The sequence below is a fragment of the Clavelina lepadiformis genome, chromosome 4 (genome assembly GCF_947623445.1).
Source record: "Clavelina lepadiformis chromosome 4, kaClaLepa1.1, whole genome shotgun sequence".
Taxonomy (NCBI): Eukaryota; Metazoa; Chordata; class Ascidiacea; order Aplousobranchia; family Clavelinidae; genus Clavelina; species Clavelina lepadiformis.
The window spans coordinates 9,908,664-9,923,081 of NC_135243.1; the positions used below are offsets into that span (position 1 = coordinate 9,908,664).

The 14,418-nt window shown below is 38.1% G+C and overlaps 1 protein-coding gene across 1 annotated transcript; it reads right to left on the bottom strand.

Moving 5' to 3' along the window:
* Positions 1-616: 616 nt before the first annotated feature.
* LOC143452620 (uncharacterized) lies at positions 617-5,996 on the bottom strand. Its single transcript, XM_076953662.1, has 2 exons — positions 4,911-5,996; positions 617-4,765 (listed from the first exon to the last, which is right to left on the bottom strand). The coding sequence occupies exons 1-2, from the start codon at positions 4,990-4,992 to the stop codon at positions 846-848; spliced, it is 4,002 nt and encodes a 1,333-aa protein (XP_076809777.1). The 5' UTR covers positions 4,993-5,996; the 3' UTR covers positions 617-845.
* Positions 5,997-14,418: the final 8,422 nt, after the last annotated feature.

Sequence of the window (14,418 nt, forward strand, 5' to 3'; positions counted from 1 at the left end):
GTTACTGGTCTTATGCGATTAGTTATTGGAGCAGATGAAACTGGATTTATCAACATAATACTTTCTATATTCTCCGATTGCATTCTTTAAAAATTGAATTTAGACGAAGAATCTATTGTGTGTCGACTGGGCACAGGCAATCATTACAGTATCAGATGAGTAAGTAAAACTCATCAGGAACTCTTGGTTCCTATCGGAATCTTTGTCCTCGCACTGAGGAAAGTAGCGGGACTATGCTTGGCGATGATTCCACCTTGCTCGAGCCTCGGATTTTGAGTATTTTTGTTGTTATAGACGTGATATTGCCCGAAGGTGGAACTGTCCACCAGAAGGTAGCATCGTTAAGGTCTTGTCCTACCTTGAAAAGAGGGCTATTTTCGGAATATTTGTTTTATTGTGAAATTACTAAAAACGCAATTATTCAAAAACTCCCACATTAGGCTCCCTGAAATTTTTTTTGCATATGAATTTAGTATGACTTATGGTATTATTTCATGAAAACCCAATAAAATCACTTTCCTAAAACTCCTGCAAAGGCTCGCTAAACTCAACACTTGAATTTTGGGCCAAAAATCACACTTTTTCAAGCACATTTTAGAATAAGTTATACTGTTAAAGATGTAACCTGGAAATTTTTAATACGCTATTTGTTAGGATAATTCCCAGTCTGAAAAAGAGTACTGCCATCCTGGACAAAGAAATTTAAGTAAAACTTGTTTTATGTCAATACCAAAACAAACGTGCCATGTCAAGTTCACTTCAGTATAAAAACGGAAAATAAATATAACAATATTTTGATAAAATACTTTACAACGCTATAAGTACTACAAGTTTGATAACTAATTTCACAGAGCATTATTACTTTTAGCTTCATTGTTGTTGTTCACATTGGGCACATCAGGTCTGTTGGAGACCGTCACAAACTTAAACGAATCATTCCGACTTGATTTGTTGTTTGAACAAAACAACTTTTTTATCGCACTTTCAACAACCGGCGAATACAAAATAGGATTAAGTACACTGTTAATTGGCAACAACACAACAGCGCTGATAACGTAAGCGATTGGATTGAGGTTGATACCAACTAGTTGGATATAGGCCATTAAGCAAATTGGCACCCAGCACGCAAAATCAGTTACAATCAAACGTGCTACTTTCCTTTGCAAAGCAAGGCTTTGTTGTGCTGCTTCAGCAGATATGAACTGCGCTGTACTTTTTCTGTACAAAACCACGTACCCAATTGCTATATAAATGAAGGAAGCAAAATTTAAAGTTATCATAAACACTGAATACTCCCATGCTGCTTCCCCGTGTGATACAAAGAAACGCGGCAAACATACTGGATTGTCAGAGTAGTAACCGAATACTGCTTTAGGTGGACTATCGGGAAAGCGTTTCGATAGATACGCCAGCACACTCAACAGGTCAGAGGTATCAAAGCCACTATTTCCGTGGAAAAAGCAAAGACGCTCTACAAGATTTGTGAGATGTTCGCGTGTAACAACATCCGTACTAAGGATTACATTAGGAAACCAAACAGAAGACGCAAAATAACTGGAGATGAATTCAAACAGGGGAATTGTGGCAAGCAGAATTGCAAGTATCCAAGACGCCAAAGCTAAAGTAAGGTAACGTTTTAGATGCTCTGTAAAAGTTGTCTTAAATGGTTTTAAGACTGATGCCATTCTAAACGATGTTAGCAATACCAACATTAACACTGACGCTTCGCTCGCGATAATGCCAAGGCTTCCAGCAGAAGCGCAAAGAAAACTAGAACGCCATATTTTATCATATTCGCAGTATTTTCCCGAATACTCAACTGATTTGATTGCAATAATGAGAAGATAAACGCCCATGAGCAAATCTGCCAAACCGAGGTTGAGCAATAGCACGTAATTGCAACGAGCAAGCGCCGAGAGATTTGTTGAAAATGCAAGTTGTTTGATTGTATGAGCTATGAAGAAAATATTCCCTGAAATTGCAAAGGTTGCCATAACCCATATAATAATCTGCAATGGATATCCAGATATCATTTCTTTCTGAGACGAAAAGGCATTAGCTTGGAAAGCAGTCGGACACTCGTCGCTGCCGTCAGGGCAATCTTCTTTTCCGTCCCCAGCTTCGGTAAAATGTATAGAGACTGTTGTATTGCTCTTTTCACAGTAAAAACGATATTTGCATTTCTTCGTGTCAATATGTTCATCAGAACCATCGAGACAATCTTTTATACCATTACACTCCTTAGTTTTGCCCACACTAAGTGGAACGCCTCCACTGCAATAAAATCGTTCGGGACAACTTTTTTCGTCAAAACCTTTTTCACAGTCTGTTCGGTTTAAAAACATGTAAGCTTCGTCTGCTCTCCCGTTGCAGTATCTGTCTCCGATCGGAAGCAAATTGTGGCAAGTATCGTTACAAAAAGCGGCTTTCGGGAAACAACTGTCACATTCGTCTTCCAAATTTCTACATTCGGGTATGCCGTTGCATTTTCGAGCGTTTACTTGACCCCATTTATTTTCACAAGTAATCACTTCAAATATTTCGTCTGAAACACCCATAACGTCACAGTATTTTTCATCAATACCGTCTGAACAATCTATTTTATGGTTACACAAAACCGCACTTATGCTGACACATGTGCCGTTGCATGGCATTTCGTTCATGGAACAGTTTTGCCCGCTCTGCCAAGTTTTGCCTAAAATTTCACCGCATGCAGTCTGATCTTCACACAAACATTCATCCGACAAATCATAGCAGTCAACAATGCCATTACAAACCTGGCTACGCGATATAATTAATCTCCCATCCAAACACCTAAAACAGGTAAAGGAATTATTTTGAAAGCACAGATCGGATTTGTCTGTGCACTGAGCCACTGAATCATACAGGTTTTCTTGTGGCAAAATACAATCGCCAAATAACGATTGAGTGACGCACTTAAATCCTGGTTCACGGACAATTTCATCTCCAGGACAATCCACTTTTCGGTCGCAAAAACTTGAAGCCATAATGGCCTGTCCGTTAAAGCACTGCACGACGGTTTCACAGCTTTTGCTGGTAACGTTGCTTATGGAAGAGCATACTAACGAACTTTTATGGTCATTGTAATCACCATTTTGGCATATAGTGGAGTTACTCATGGTACATGTCGCGTTGTCACACTCTGGTGTGTAAAAGCAACTATCCATTGATGAACAAACGTACACTTTTCGCTGTTGTCCATCGCACATTTGAATCGTAACATTACACAATTCATCGCTGGCGTCCCAACAGTCATTGACGCCATCACTAATTTGTTCCTTTTTGATACACGCTCCTTGTCGCAGGCAAACACCGGGTTTGGGTAATATGCATCCACATCTAACCTCATCGTCTGCACAATCGCAAGTAAATTCGTCACTGTAATCAGGGCATTCACTTTTTCCATCACAGCGCTGCCTGCTCCTGTAGCATCCTTTATTGCTTGTGGCATCACATGTCATATTATTTTTGTAACAATCGCACGGAACAGGGCGCGATTTAGGACAAATGCAATTCTTTTCGTCGCTCCAGTCGCCGCAGTCGTTATATCCGTTGCACACTCTTTTAGACGAAATACATCCACGAAATTTATTACATGTTATGTTGCCACTGTAACAGGCGCACTGGAATTTGTCGACTGAACAGTTACAACCTCTTTCATCACTCCAGTCTTTGCAATCATTGTCACCATCACAAACGTCATCGATGTGTACTAGGTCTCCTGAATCGCACTTGAAAAAATTTTGGGTACAGTTTTGGAATTCATCGCTCTTGTCCGGGCAGTCAAAGTGACCGTCACAAACCCATGTTTTGTCAATGGCAACGAGTTCCGTATTCTCACAAATTATTTTATCTCCACGATGGCAGTTACACTTGAACAAGTCGTTATAAGTACAGTTGACTTCATCACTCCAATCGTCGCAGTTGTTTTCGCCGTTACATCGCAGGCTGGACGGTATAAGCTTAGGCATCAAGCGTTTACCTACATTTTGACGGTTGTCACAAGTTAAAGTTTTTTCCGTACAACAACTGTCCTCATCCTTTCCGTCAAAACAATCTGCCACTCCGTTACAAATCAACTCTTGTGCGATACATTTCGTACAGTCGGAGTCGCAACAAAATTTATCCACGCCACATTCAGAGCACCCTATTTCGTCCGAACCATCGTTGCAGTCTTTCACGCCGTTGCACATTCTCCTGTGAGAAATGCATTTTGTGCCATTTTCACACTGCATTGCCGTATGGTTGCAGCCACACTGGAAGTCTGAAGAATACTTGCAAGTGCAAAATTTTTCATCACTACCGTCAGCACAATCCTTGCAGCCATCGCATCGTGCTGTTTTTTCCACACAACCTAATACATGCGATGAGTTATAACAATCTGGCATAAGCCCGGGGCAACCACATTTGTATTCTGTCATTTTGCAGCTACATTGGTTTTCATCGCTCCCGTCTGTACAATCCCTCTTGCCATCACATACAGATGAAAGTCTAATACATCCACGTCCTTTTTTGCAATTTGGATCATTTAAATCACAACCACATTTGTAGAAACCTTCTTCACAGTCACAATCGGCTTCATCGCTTCCGTCCAGACAGTCGTTTTCGCCGTCACACGTCCATCGGTACGGTATGCAGTTGTCGTCTACCTTATCCCGTATAGATTGTTGCTTCCATTTGCAGCCACATCTGAAACTAGACGGTTCCTCACATTTGAAGTTGTTTAGCTTGCAATAGTAGGCATCTACAAACGTAATAGATTTGACAAGTAACTGACAAGTAATAAAATATACATTTTTTTACTTGTACACACATACATTGATAAGTTGTGCAGCGTGGCAATATGTACAGTAAGTTTAGGTAAAGAGTTTTATTACTTACTTACTTACCGGCGCTTATAACAGTTTTTACCTTCAGTACCACTAAGCTTGATAAATGCAATAGCGTCAATATCAGTTTTATAAATTGCATATTTCTGTTTTGCAATTCTTTAAACTTCGAAAAAAGGAAATGATTAATTAAACTAATCTTAATGCAGTAGTCGCACCGTAAATTTGTTGCTGTGATTAAACTGAAGTCAACGCTTACAGTGTAGCAATTGTGACAAAACAAGATTATCTCTAACTCTGCTAATACAACTGCAAATGCGTCTTCATATTGAGCCAAATGTAGTTGCTGTTTACTCCCTTTTCGTAACGGCAATGAGTCAAGCCATGCTTTGTGGTTAACTTGCCAGATATTTGAAACGCATTACATTTCTTTGGATTGCTAACTTTTATCGGATCAACTCTGTAATCATTTTTCACAACACCACTACCGCTACTGCTTAACCATTGCCGCATATATGATGTGATGTATTTTTTCCCTTTTTCGAAACACAAGCAAAAAACTTGTGTTACATAAATGTATAGAATATAGATAAACAAATGAAAAATGAAAATATTGTACATTTCTTGCTGAATGAAAAGGTGTTTGAAAAAAATCAAGCAACTCGACTGAAACAAAATCAATAACAATGGCACAGTTGATAAAACTCATAAGAGTTAACCTGCTTCCGTTACGATCTATATCTATTTACGATCTGGTAAGCTTAGTTGAATTAATTCACCTTACAAGCAATTCTTACTTTTCTAGCTTTGGTCTATCGATGATTTTCAAAATTAAGTCATGTCTCTTGTCCTGTTTTAAATGTAGGTTTCCAAAAGAATTTCATTTATTTTTAGCTTCTGAAAGTCACTGATGCGGTGTTTAGACAACCGCATAGTTCAATGAAACAGTGACTTATCTGCATATGGCTACTTCTAATGTGCTATACTGCTACCGGGTATAACTGCATGAGATTGTTTAGTAAACTCTTCTCCGTTTACTTGGGTAGCTTGTTTTAAACACCTTGTATAAATAAAGATGACTGTTCATATATTGCTGCGATTCAAATATAACCGAAATCGTGAAAGTTTTTTATACCATGTTATAATTAAGCAACTCACGGAAAATTTTACGGCTAACTCGTGATAACAACAATGCCCGCGGCAAGTACGTTATGTTAACATACTGTGTATAGCCTACCGTTAATCACGTATTGTATGGATCGTGTCTGCACTTCAACCTCAAGTTTCCTGGCAAGTTTGTTTTCTATCATTTTTGTAGAATTTTACACTTCGTCATCAAAGATGTCAAATGGCTCCTTACAATAATATCTTTAAGTATTCTAAATATACTTTCGGGAAATGAATGAAATTTTACGAATTACATGAAATAATTTGGTCTTGTTAGACTTTTTTTTAGTGGCTGTTTTTATATATTCTGATTTATTTTATGCAAATATCGCAAAAATGGCGTTGTCTTACTGTAAATGCATACAGTATATCCTCCTGTGCTGCAACGGTTCGTGATTTAGGCAACGAAAGACGATAATGCATCGACAAAAATTTTCGATCATTTCAAGAAAATTGTAGAACCAAAATCGGGTCTAATTTAGCTTAGAAATAATTTACCAGCTTGAGGTGATTTCGATTTTTACGGTGAAAGTTACGTTTTTTATTGACAACTTTACAAACGCAAAATCCCCCCATGTGTAAGCAATAAGCATACAGGGTTTGCTGCAAAATGAAACTATGTCGCGCAATGTATAATTGTACTAAGGAGTTGATTTACTAAAATAATCAAAAACACAGCTATTAAAACTGTGAAACTAATCACAATCGTCGTGGTAAGGTTAATTGAAAAACAATGTGGTCTAAACTTTTCAAAACATTTTAACAAACTTACAAATCTTTACTTATATTGATTTGCTTGTATATGGAATGTCGTGAACTGCGACTTTGGAAGCTATGACTTATAAAGCATTTTAAATCGACAATGGAAATAAGATAACAGTAATAGTTATTTTTATTAACCATAAGATTCTCAAAGGATAAGCATTGGTAAGGTTATGCTTAGTATTTTTCTCAGAATTTTAAGTACAGTATTACGTAACAAATTTCTACTCATTATACGTAATGTGACCATAATTACTTAAGTCAAATCTCAAAACATGACTACATTTATTTCAATTCTCAATATTGTGTCATATCAGACCGTAAATTGAATTTTAGCTTGTAGCCTAATTTCTACTGGCTCCAAGAGAAGAACTAAAGTACTTCAAAGGAACGCTATACTCTTTGATTACTTATTTCGCACTTAAAACTGAATTCGTCCAGGAAATCAAAACGACAAGCATTAATATTTCTGTGAAAAACTTTTTAAACTAATCCTGATTATTTTGAGTGTGTATGCCAACGTGGAGCGAATAACTCCATTTCATTCAATATATCGGCGATCGTTTACTCCCGAATGTCTTAATTGTTTTTACAGTAAACGATACATAGGCCATAATCGCTTACAACACAAAGCTTCAGCGATCTTGTGCGATGTGCGTTAACCAAGGATCCGATGTGATGATAAAGGTAGTTAGTTGTGGTAAGTTAGTAGTGAGCACGCCAGTAAGTTAAACTAAACTTCAATTAGACTTAAGGTTAAACAAAACGTTTGTGCCAATACCACCGAAATCTGTGCAGATCAATTCTGCCAAGTGTTTGCAAAACAGAAGAGAGCCTGGAAATTTTTTTCTCAACCAGCATTTATGTAGCAAAAAATCACTAGAGCCTCGTGCGACGCTGATACCTTATTCAACAAAGATCTAGTTCTTTTTTTCGGATGAGAGTCATTCGAGTTACCGGTGCGATGTATGAACAGTGGTTACTAATCTGCTCTTGTTTTTAACCTTTCTTAACATACAACGTTTTTATATTCGTTTGTGCTCAGTTGTCAACTCGAGTCTCTGGCAGCCTGTTATCAGAGAACCAATTCAGCGCTAGGTAGAAACCGTTGCAAACTGGCGAGCTTGGCAAGACTCTGATTGCCAGGATTGTTGACGCAGGAGTGACGACCAAATGTTTTTGTTTATTCCAGGTTGTAGAATTCTTTCGAAGATGAAAGTCGTATATATTCACCGCCTATACGTATAAGATTGGTACAGATTTTAATCGTTTTATGAAAGAATTTGATTCGTATTGTGCCAGCGTAGAAGCTTCCGAAGCCACCAAGAAGCATTCACTAATTTGCAGCTTACCTGTAACTCTGAAGTTCGATATGGAAAATGGGAGAAAGTTTTTGCATCATATGGCATACAAAGACGTAAGAGCTAGGGCCAAGAAAGTGGCAGTGAGTTCATCCATTCGATATTTTGCTCGCCAAAAAACCGTCTTTCTATAACAGCTATTAGCAAAATAACAACGTGTTCGATTCAAGATACACATATTGTTAAAAATATTATTGTTTTTAGCATTGTTTTATTAAAGTGCTGTGACGTGGAAGGGTCTGCGGAAGTTGTTGCACAGTTTATCAGTCTTAACTTATGTTAGTTGGACTTAGTTTACCTGCCGAATTAATGATCTGACTCCGTGGTTGGGTGCGGTTAGAATTCTCTAACCTTTTGCTAGCCGAAAGCTCTTACGATATTACAGAATACAGATACAGTTTATCAGAAACGGTCCTTTATTGTAGGAACTGTACAGGTTCCGAATATTACACACAATCACAAACTTAGTAGTCACCATTTAAAACAGGTCTAAGGAATTGCAATTAACACTACTAAAATAGTACAATCCTGTATCTCTCCGTCTGAGCGTTTACTTGCGTAGACGTTTGAGCTTATAACAGCGTGGAGCGGCGTGAGCGGAAATATCCGACACAAAATACACGAACATTTCAGAACGTTCGAACGATCAAAATAAGCGTTGGCAATGGGGATTACATTCAGTTAAAACTAGGACGTTATGAAATCACCTGGTAACGTACTAAACGGCGTTTTCACATGAAGTTATTTAGAGCAAGTTTCCAAATATTAAACGATATTTGCAGTGTTATCAATAAACAATACTTCAATAAATAACTGGCGAACACTTTCCCAAGAATGATATAATGGTATTAAAAATGCCACCCAGGCCACTACATTCCTCCCCCGCTACGGAAGGGAAAAAAATGACAATTAAAATGTAACATTCTGATGATAACAACAGTGAGCATGAACAAACAACAGAATGAATATTTACAGATGACAGAATAACTACCTGTTGGAGGGTATCTCCGAGAGCAACAGTTTTTCCAAATATTGTTTGAACCGTTCGTATAGCAGAATTATATCTGGAATACTGCCTGCGATTTCGTTAAGAAACGTTAGCAAGTTGGCCGAATGGACAGCAGGTGTGGCTGCTATCATGGTAAAGATTCTTGTCAAAAAATTAGGTTGTGGAACCAGCTCGAACGTTGTCTCCAGTCGCTGGAACCAAAGTAGTAGATCCTCAGCCGAAGTGGTTGGTGGTGGAGGAAATGCCAGGATCGGCACTGAAATGTCTGGTCCCCACATCTCATATTGTTTGTGTATCGGCCGAAGCACCGTTCGTTTTCAAACAGCCAGATCAGCGCGCCGGGGAAGGAGGCAACTAGAGCCTTGTTCACCAGGTCTGACGATCGACAGTTGCGGAGGGGGAGACGACTTTGAAAAATTGTCATTGCGTTTGTTCGGGAAGGAAGAATCGGGTGGTCGTTGATTATATCTCGATCAAAGACGTTGTTGTTGAATGATTCGTGGAACCTTCCATTGTTTGCGTGTGGTGATCGTTGGTGCCAAGTAGGGTTGAATGATTTGCGTTGGTTTGCTGAATTCTGATTGGTGAAGTTAGGATTTCTTTGTCCGAAACTCTTTGTTGCATGTTGTTGTACATCCGTATTAGTGATAGCAAGGGAAAGGTTGTTCCGAGAAGTTTTAGGTTGTTTAAGCAACAATACTTCGTGCGCTTTGTTTGCAAGGTTTTGGAGATTGTCATGTTCCACGCTGGCTAACGCAATTGCGACATCTGGGGGTAACGCTTTGAGAAATTTTGCACGAATTAGTTTAACCACTGGCGGAGTAAGATTCTCTTGACCTACTGCATTCATTAATTCGCGCATTAAATGTTTGGGAGATTGATCATGAAGCGTCAGATCAGCCAACAAAAAATCCAAATGATCCTCACGTTTGTCAAAGTTTCTCAAAATTTCGTTGATCAAGATGTCGTAACAGTCATGAGCCGACGCAGAAGGCAAACGAAGTAAAGCGAGGTCTGTCGCAGGTATCGCTTCAACCGCTAACAAGTAACGGTTCGTTTGAGAAGTGATGCGATACAGAGAAAATTTGTGTTCAAGGTGGGAGATCCATGCTTCGGGATTGAATTTCCAAAAGGTAGGAAGCTTGACGTGTGAAAACAAATCGTTTCGCGAGGTATTGTCCTGTGGCAGCGCACTTGTCAGTAATTTATTATCAGCACCCAAACCAGAGGTTCCAGCCGCCTCATTGCTGAGAGAATCCGACGAATGTTCCCCGTTTCCGTTCGACATGGTCGTATCATGAATTGACTCGTCGGGCCGCGAGGTTAATCCTGTGCAGTGAACAACGGCTGTAAGGATTGAAACACGTCGAGGATCACCAAAATGCAGAAGTCGTTGCACAGTTTATCAGTCTTAACTTATGTTAGTTGGACTTAGTTTACCTGCCGAATTAATGATCTGACTCCGTGGTTGGGTGCGGTTAGAATTCTCTAACCTTTTGCTAGCCGAAAGCTCTTACGATATTACAGAATACAGATACAGTTTATCAGAAACGGTCCTTTATTGTAGGAACTGTACAGGTTCCGAATATTACACACAATCACAAACTTAGTAGTCACCATTTAAAACAGGTCTAAGGAATTGCAATTAACACTACTAAAATAGTACAATCCTGTATCTCTCCGTCTGAGCGTTTACTTGCGTAGACGTTTGAGCTTATAACAGCGTGGAGCGGCGTGAGCGGAAATATCCGACACAAAATACACGAACATTTCAGAACGTGTGAACGATCAAAATAAGCGTTGGCAATGGGGATTACATTCAGTTAAAACTAGGACGTTATGAAATCACCTGGTAACGTACTAAACGGCGTTTTCACATGAAGTTATTTAGAGCAAGTTTCCAAATATTAAACGATATTTGCAGTGTTATCAATAAACAATACTTCAATAAATAACTGGCGAACACTTTCCCAAGAATGATATAATGGTATTAAAAATGCCACTCAGGCCACTACAGGTCTGTAGGTCTGTATTTGCCACGCCGCAAATTCGTGTGATACTGCGGCGCTCGGTAAGGTATGACTCTGTGATGACGAGTAAGGAAAGTTGCGTTTCTTCCCAGTGAGCACGTGTTGTCCCCAGCGTAGCCTACTTGAATAATTCAGATTCATAAAATTCCAACTTTTATTGTCGAGCTACAATTCTGGATCTCGTCTGCCCAAACAACAAGTATGCATACGTAGGTATTTAACGAAGAAGTACCACGCATGCTGTATATACCTCTAAAATCAGCGCAGACACAATTTAATGTAATATGTCCAGGCGATGACCGCAAAATAACCGCGTGTTTGCAACGTGGCCGCCACCATAATAGACGGATGATCCATAACAGTTTTAGAAAAAGCGAAAGTAGATGGCCGAATGTGATTTGCAAATACTAAACATTCACTTTAAATTACAGTTTTATTTGTAATTGCTACTTAAACTCAGTTTTATTTGATTGACAGCTCAGTAGGTATCGTGATATCAGTTTGTCAGAATTAGCCGAACGCGATGTCTCGGAAATGAGCATAACAATGCCGACCATTCCTTCGGTATTAACAATAAATAATGTTTCAGCTTGTTTATACATCTGTGTTAATGGTCCGCCGTGTCATTTGTGGTATCGGTCGCGCACCCTGATTGCATGGCAAAAGCGTCACAGACCAGCAACTGACAATCAGTCGAGAAAAGTAACGCAAGATCTAATTTGTAAGCTGGATTTAGAAAGATTGGACTATTTTCCCTTGATCCAAAGCCGGTTCTGAATAGTCTTTCCTTCAACTCATCTGTATCCAGTGCTTTCGTGGCTCATCTTAAAGAGATGCGTTATGGTACAGAGCAAGAGGTCCTCGAAAGGCCAGTTGATGATCAAACCACAAATGATACAGCAAACGAACTCTCAACATAGGAAGAACAGCGAGAGCAGGATTGTGTTTCAGAGAGCAACTCAGTTGGGGAAACTTTGGCCATTTAAAAACTTTTTTATTATTTTGAATTTTCAGTTTAAACGTATGTTGGTTTTATGATAGCTTATAAGCCTTTAATTACAATAAAGCAAAATTCAACATCTACAATTTATATAGTATTTTTTAATATTGGCAAACAAGTATAAATAGTTGACCAAATTAAGAAAGGTGGGATCTATGAGACAAGGGGACCAACGAGACAAAAAACATATTTCGCCACCTGCTTGTGGTTGTACACGTCACATGTTTGCGATTTGAAAACGACATATGTTATAAAACTTATGCTACACTACAATGAATTGTGTTAATGTCTTAGTCTAGAAAGTGGTGGCAACTTCTTAAAAATACGGGAAAAAAGTATTTCTTGGAAAAGCAAAAAAAATTTAATTTCGATCAATGAAGATAGTTTTAAAGTAATATAATCCTGTTTGAAATAAGCACAGCAACTAAGGAATAGAATAGGATAACTTTTGTTAAACTTCTTGGTAAATGATCAGCAGCGGAGGGCTTTGACGAAAAATAGTGAGATATTACATGTGTTGCAAAACTTGAAATCATTAAGATTTTGTCTGCACCTACCCCTGTTGCGACTACGCAAAAATTGTCAAGTTTTAATGTTTACCGTGGACCCATCACGCGTAGAATAACCTATAAATAGTCCAAAGATTGACTATTTTTTGTTTGATTGTTTGATGCCCGTATTGTTTTTCGTTAATAAACACTGTTTTTGCCATGAGACGATTGTTGTCAGTGCTTAACTACAGTAGTTAAACATGAAATGGATAAATTTTTCCATACCTCTGGCTCATTGGACCCGTAGGGGTGGGTCCTACTGTATGAGCTAAAAAAAAAGAATCAACAATAGTAAAAAATTCAAATTTAAAATTTATAAATACCTACAATAACTTGAATATAGATAATATTTCAGGTGACGTTTCAAATCATATTAAAATTTTCAAAATTTTGCTTAGAGATAAATTATTATGACAATTAAAAAATAAATCCGTCTCATAGGTCTCACCCTTCCATAAGCCAGATTACATATATGTTCAGTATATTTGTAAAATTTGACTATTATTGAGGCTATTTGCCTAAAAACCTTGACTTATTTCAATTAAATGAAAAAATCTTGAAAAGAGTCCTTTATTATTTTTAATTTTCGGAATACAGCTATAGTAATTATTAATTACAAAACGATTTATTTGCAAAAGTGTCTAATTAAGATCGACCCTTTAAGTTACGTTACACATCACTTGATTTCTCATAGATTAGTTTTTAAAAATAATTATCACCCAAGTCTTGTCACGTGTGTAAAAATTAATCCATTTTTTTGTCTAAAAACCAAAATTTACTCGAATTGCAGTAATTGACGGCAAACCAAGATAAATTGGTTATTTATTTGACATGGATAAATATTTGCGTACTTCTTTGATTAATTTGTGAACATAGTCCACAAAAGCCGATTAAAAATCGAATAAACCGTTATAAAGTTAACGTTCGCTCGATTACTTAGAATATACGTACCGCCCAACCCTGCCGACAACTGCCGTAAAGAAAGCAATGCTTTACCAGTTCATGTACTGCTTTATATGACATACGTATGCAATAAATAACCATTACCTGATACTAATCACTCACCTTTTGAGACGTATTCCATCCAAAACGCGATAGCTAGCGTACCACTACTACCATATTTAATTCAAACCTCATACATTGACTTTTACGTTGTGGCGTCATAAAGGCCGCGATCTCCGTCACAAAAGAAACCAAATTAGTGATACGTTTGTGGCAATAACTGCTTAACCACTACATATGTTATTAAATTTCTTTCTCCAGAATACTGACTGACAACTATTCTTTGGCTTAAGCCCAACTTTTTTTGATCTTGCCTCTCACTTTAAAATTATGTTTTCTACCTTTTTTGGGGTACGATTTCCTTCATCGTACAACCCCTCCGAGGGAAGATGTTACAGGAGCCACTCCAGGCTTCAGCTGTAGTCGAAGTTCCTATGGCCAGATCTTCATTGTCGCACCTTTTACATCCTTAACCTTAAACCGAAAATATTGTTTCATGCAAATTTCTCTGAACACTTTTTTATTTTACCGTACGGTTGCGCTGTTGAGCTACACTCCATCGTTTTCTTTGTCCATCTCCTGTTTCCACTTCAGCTTAAATTCAACCAACTTTTTAAACTTCACTTTCCGTATTCCTAATGATCCACATATATATTCCAAAAGCCCGTATTCCAAAAGAAAAAGTC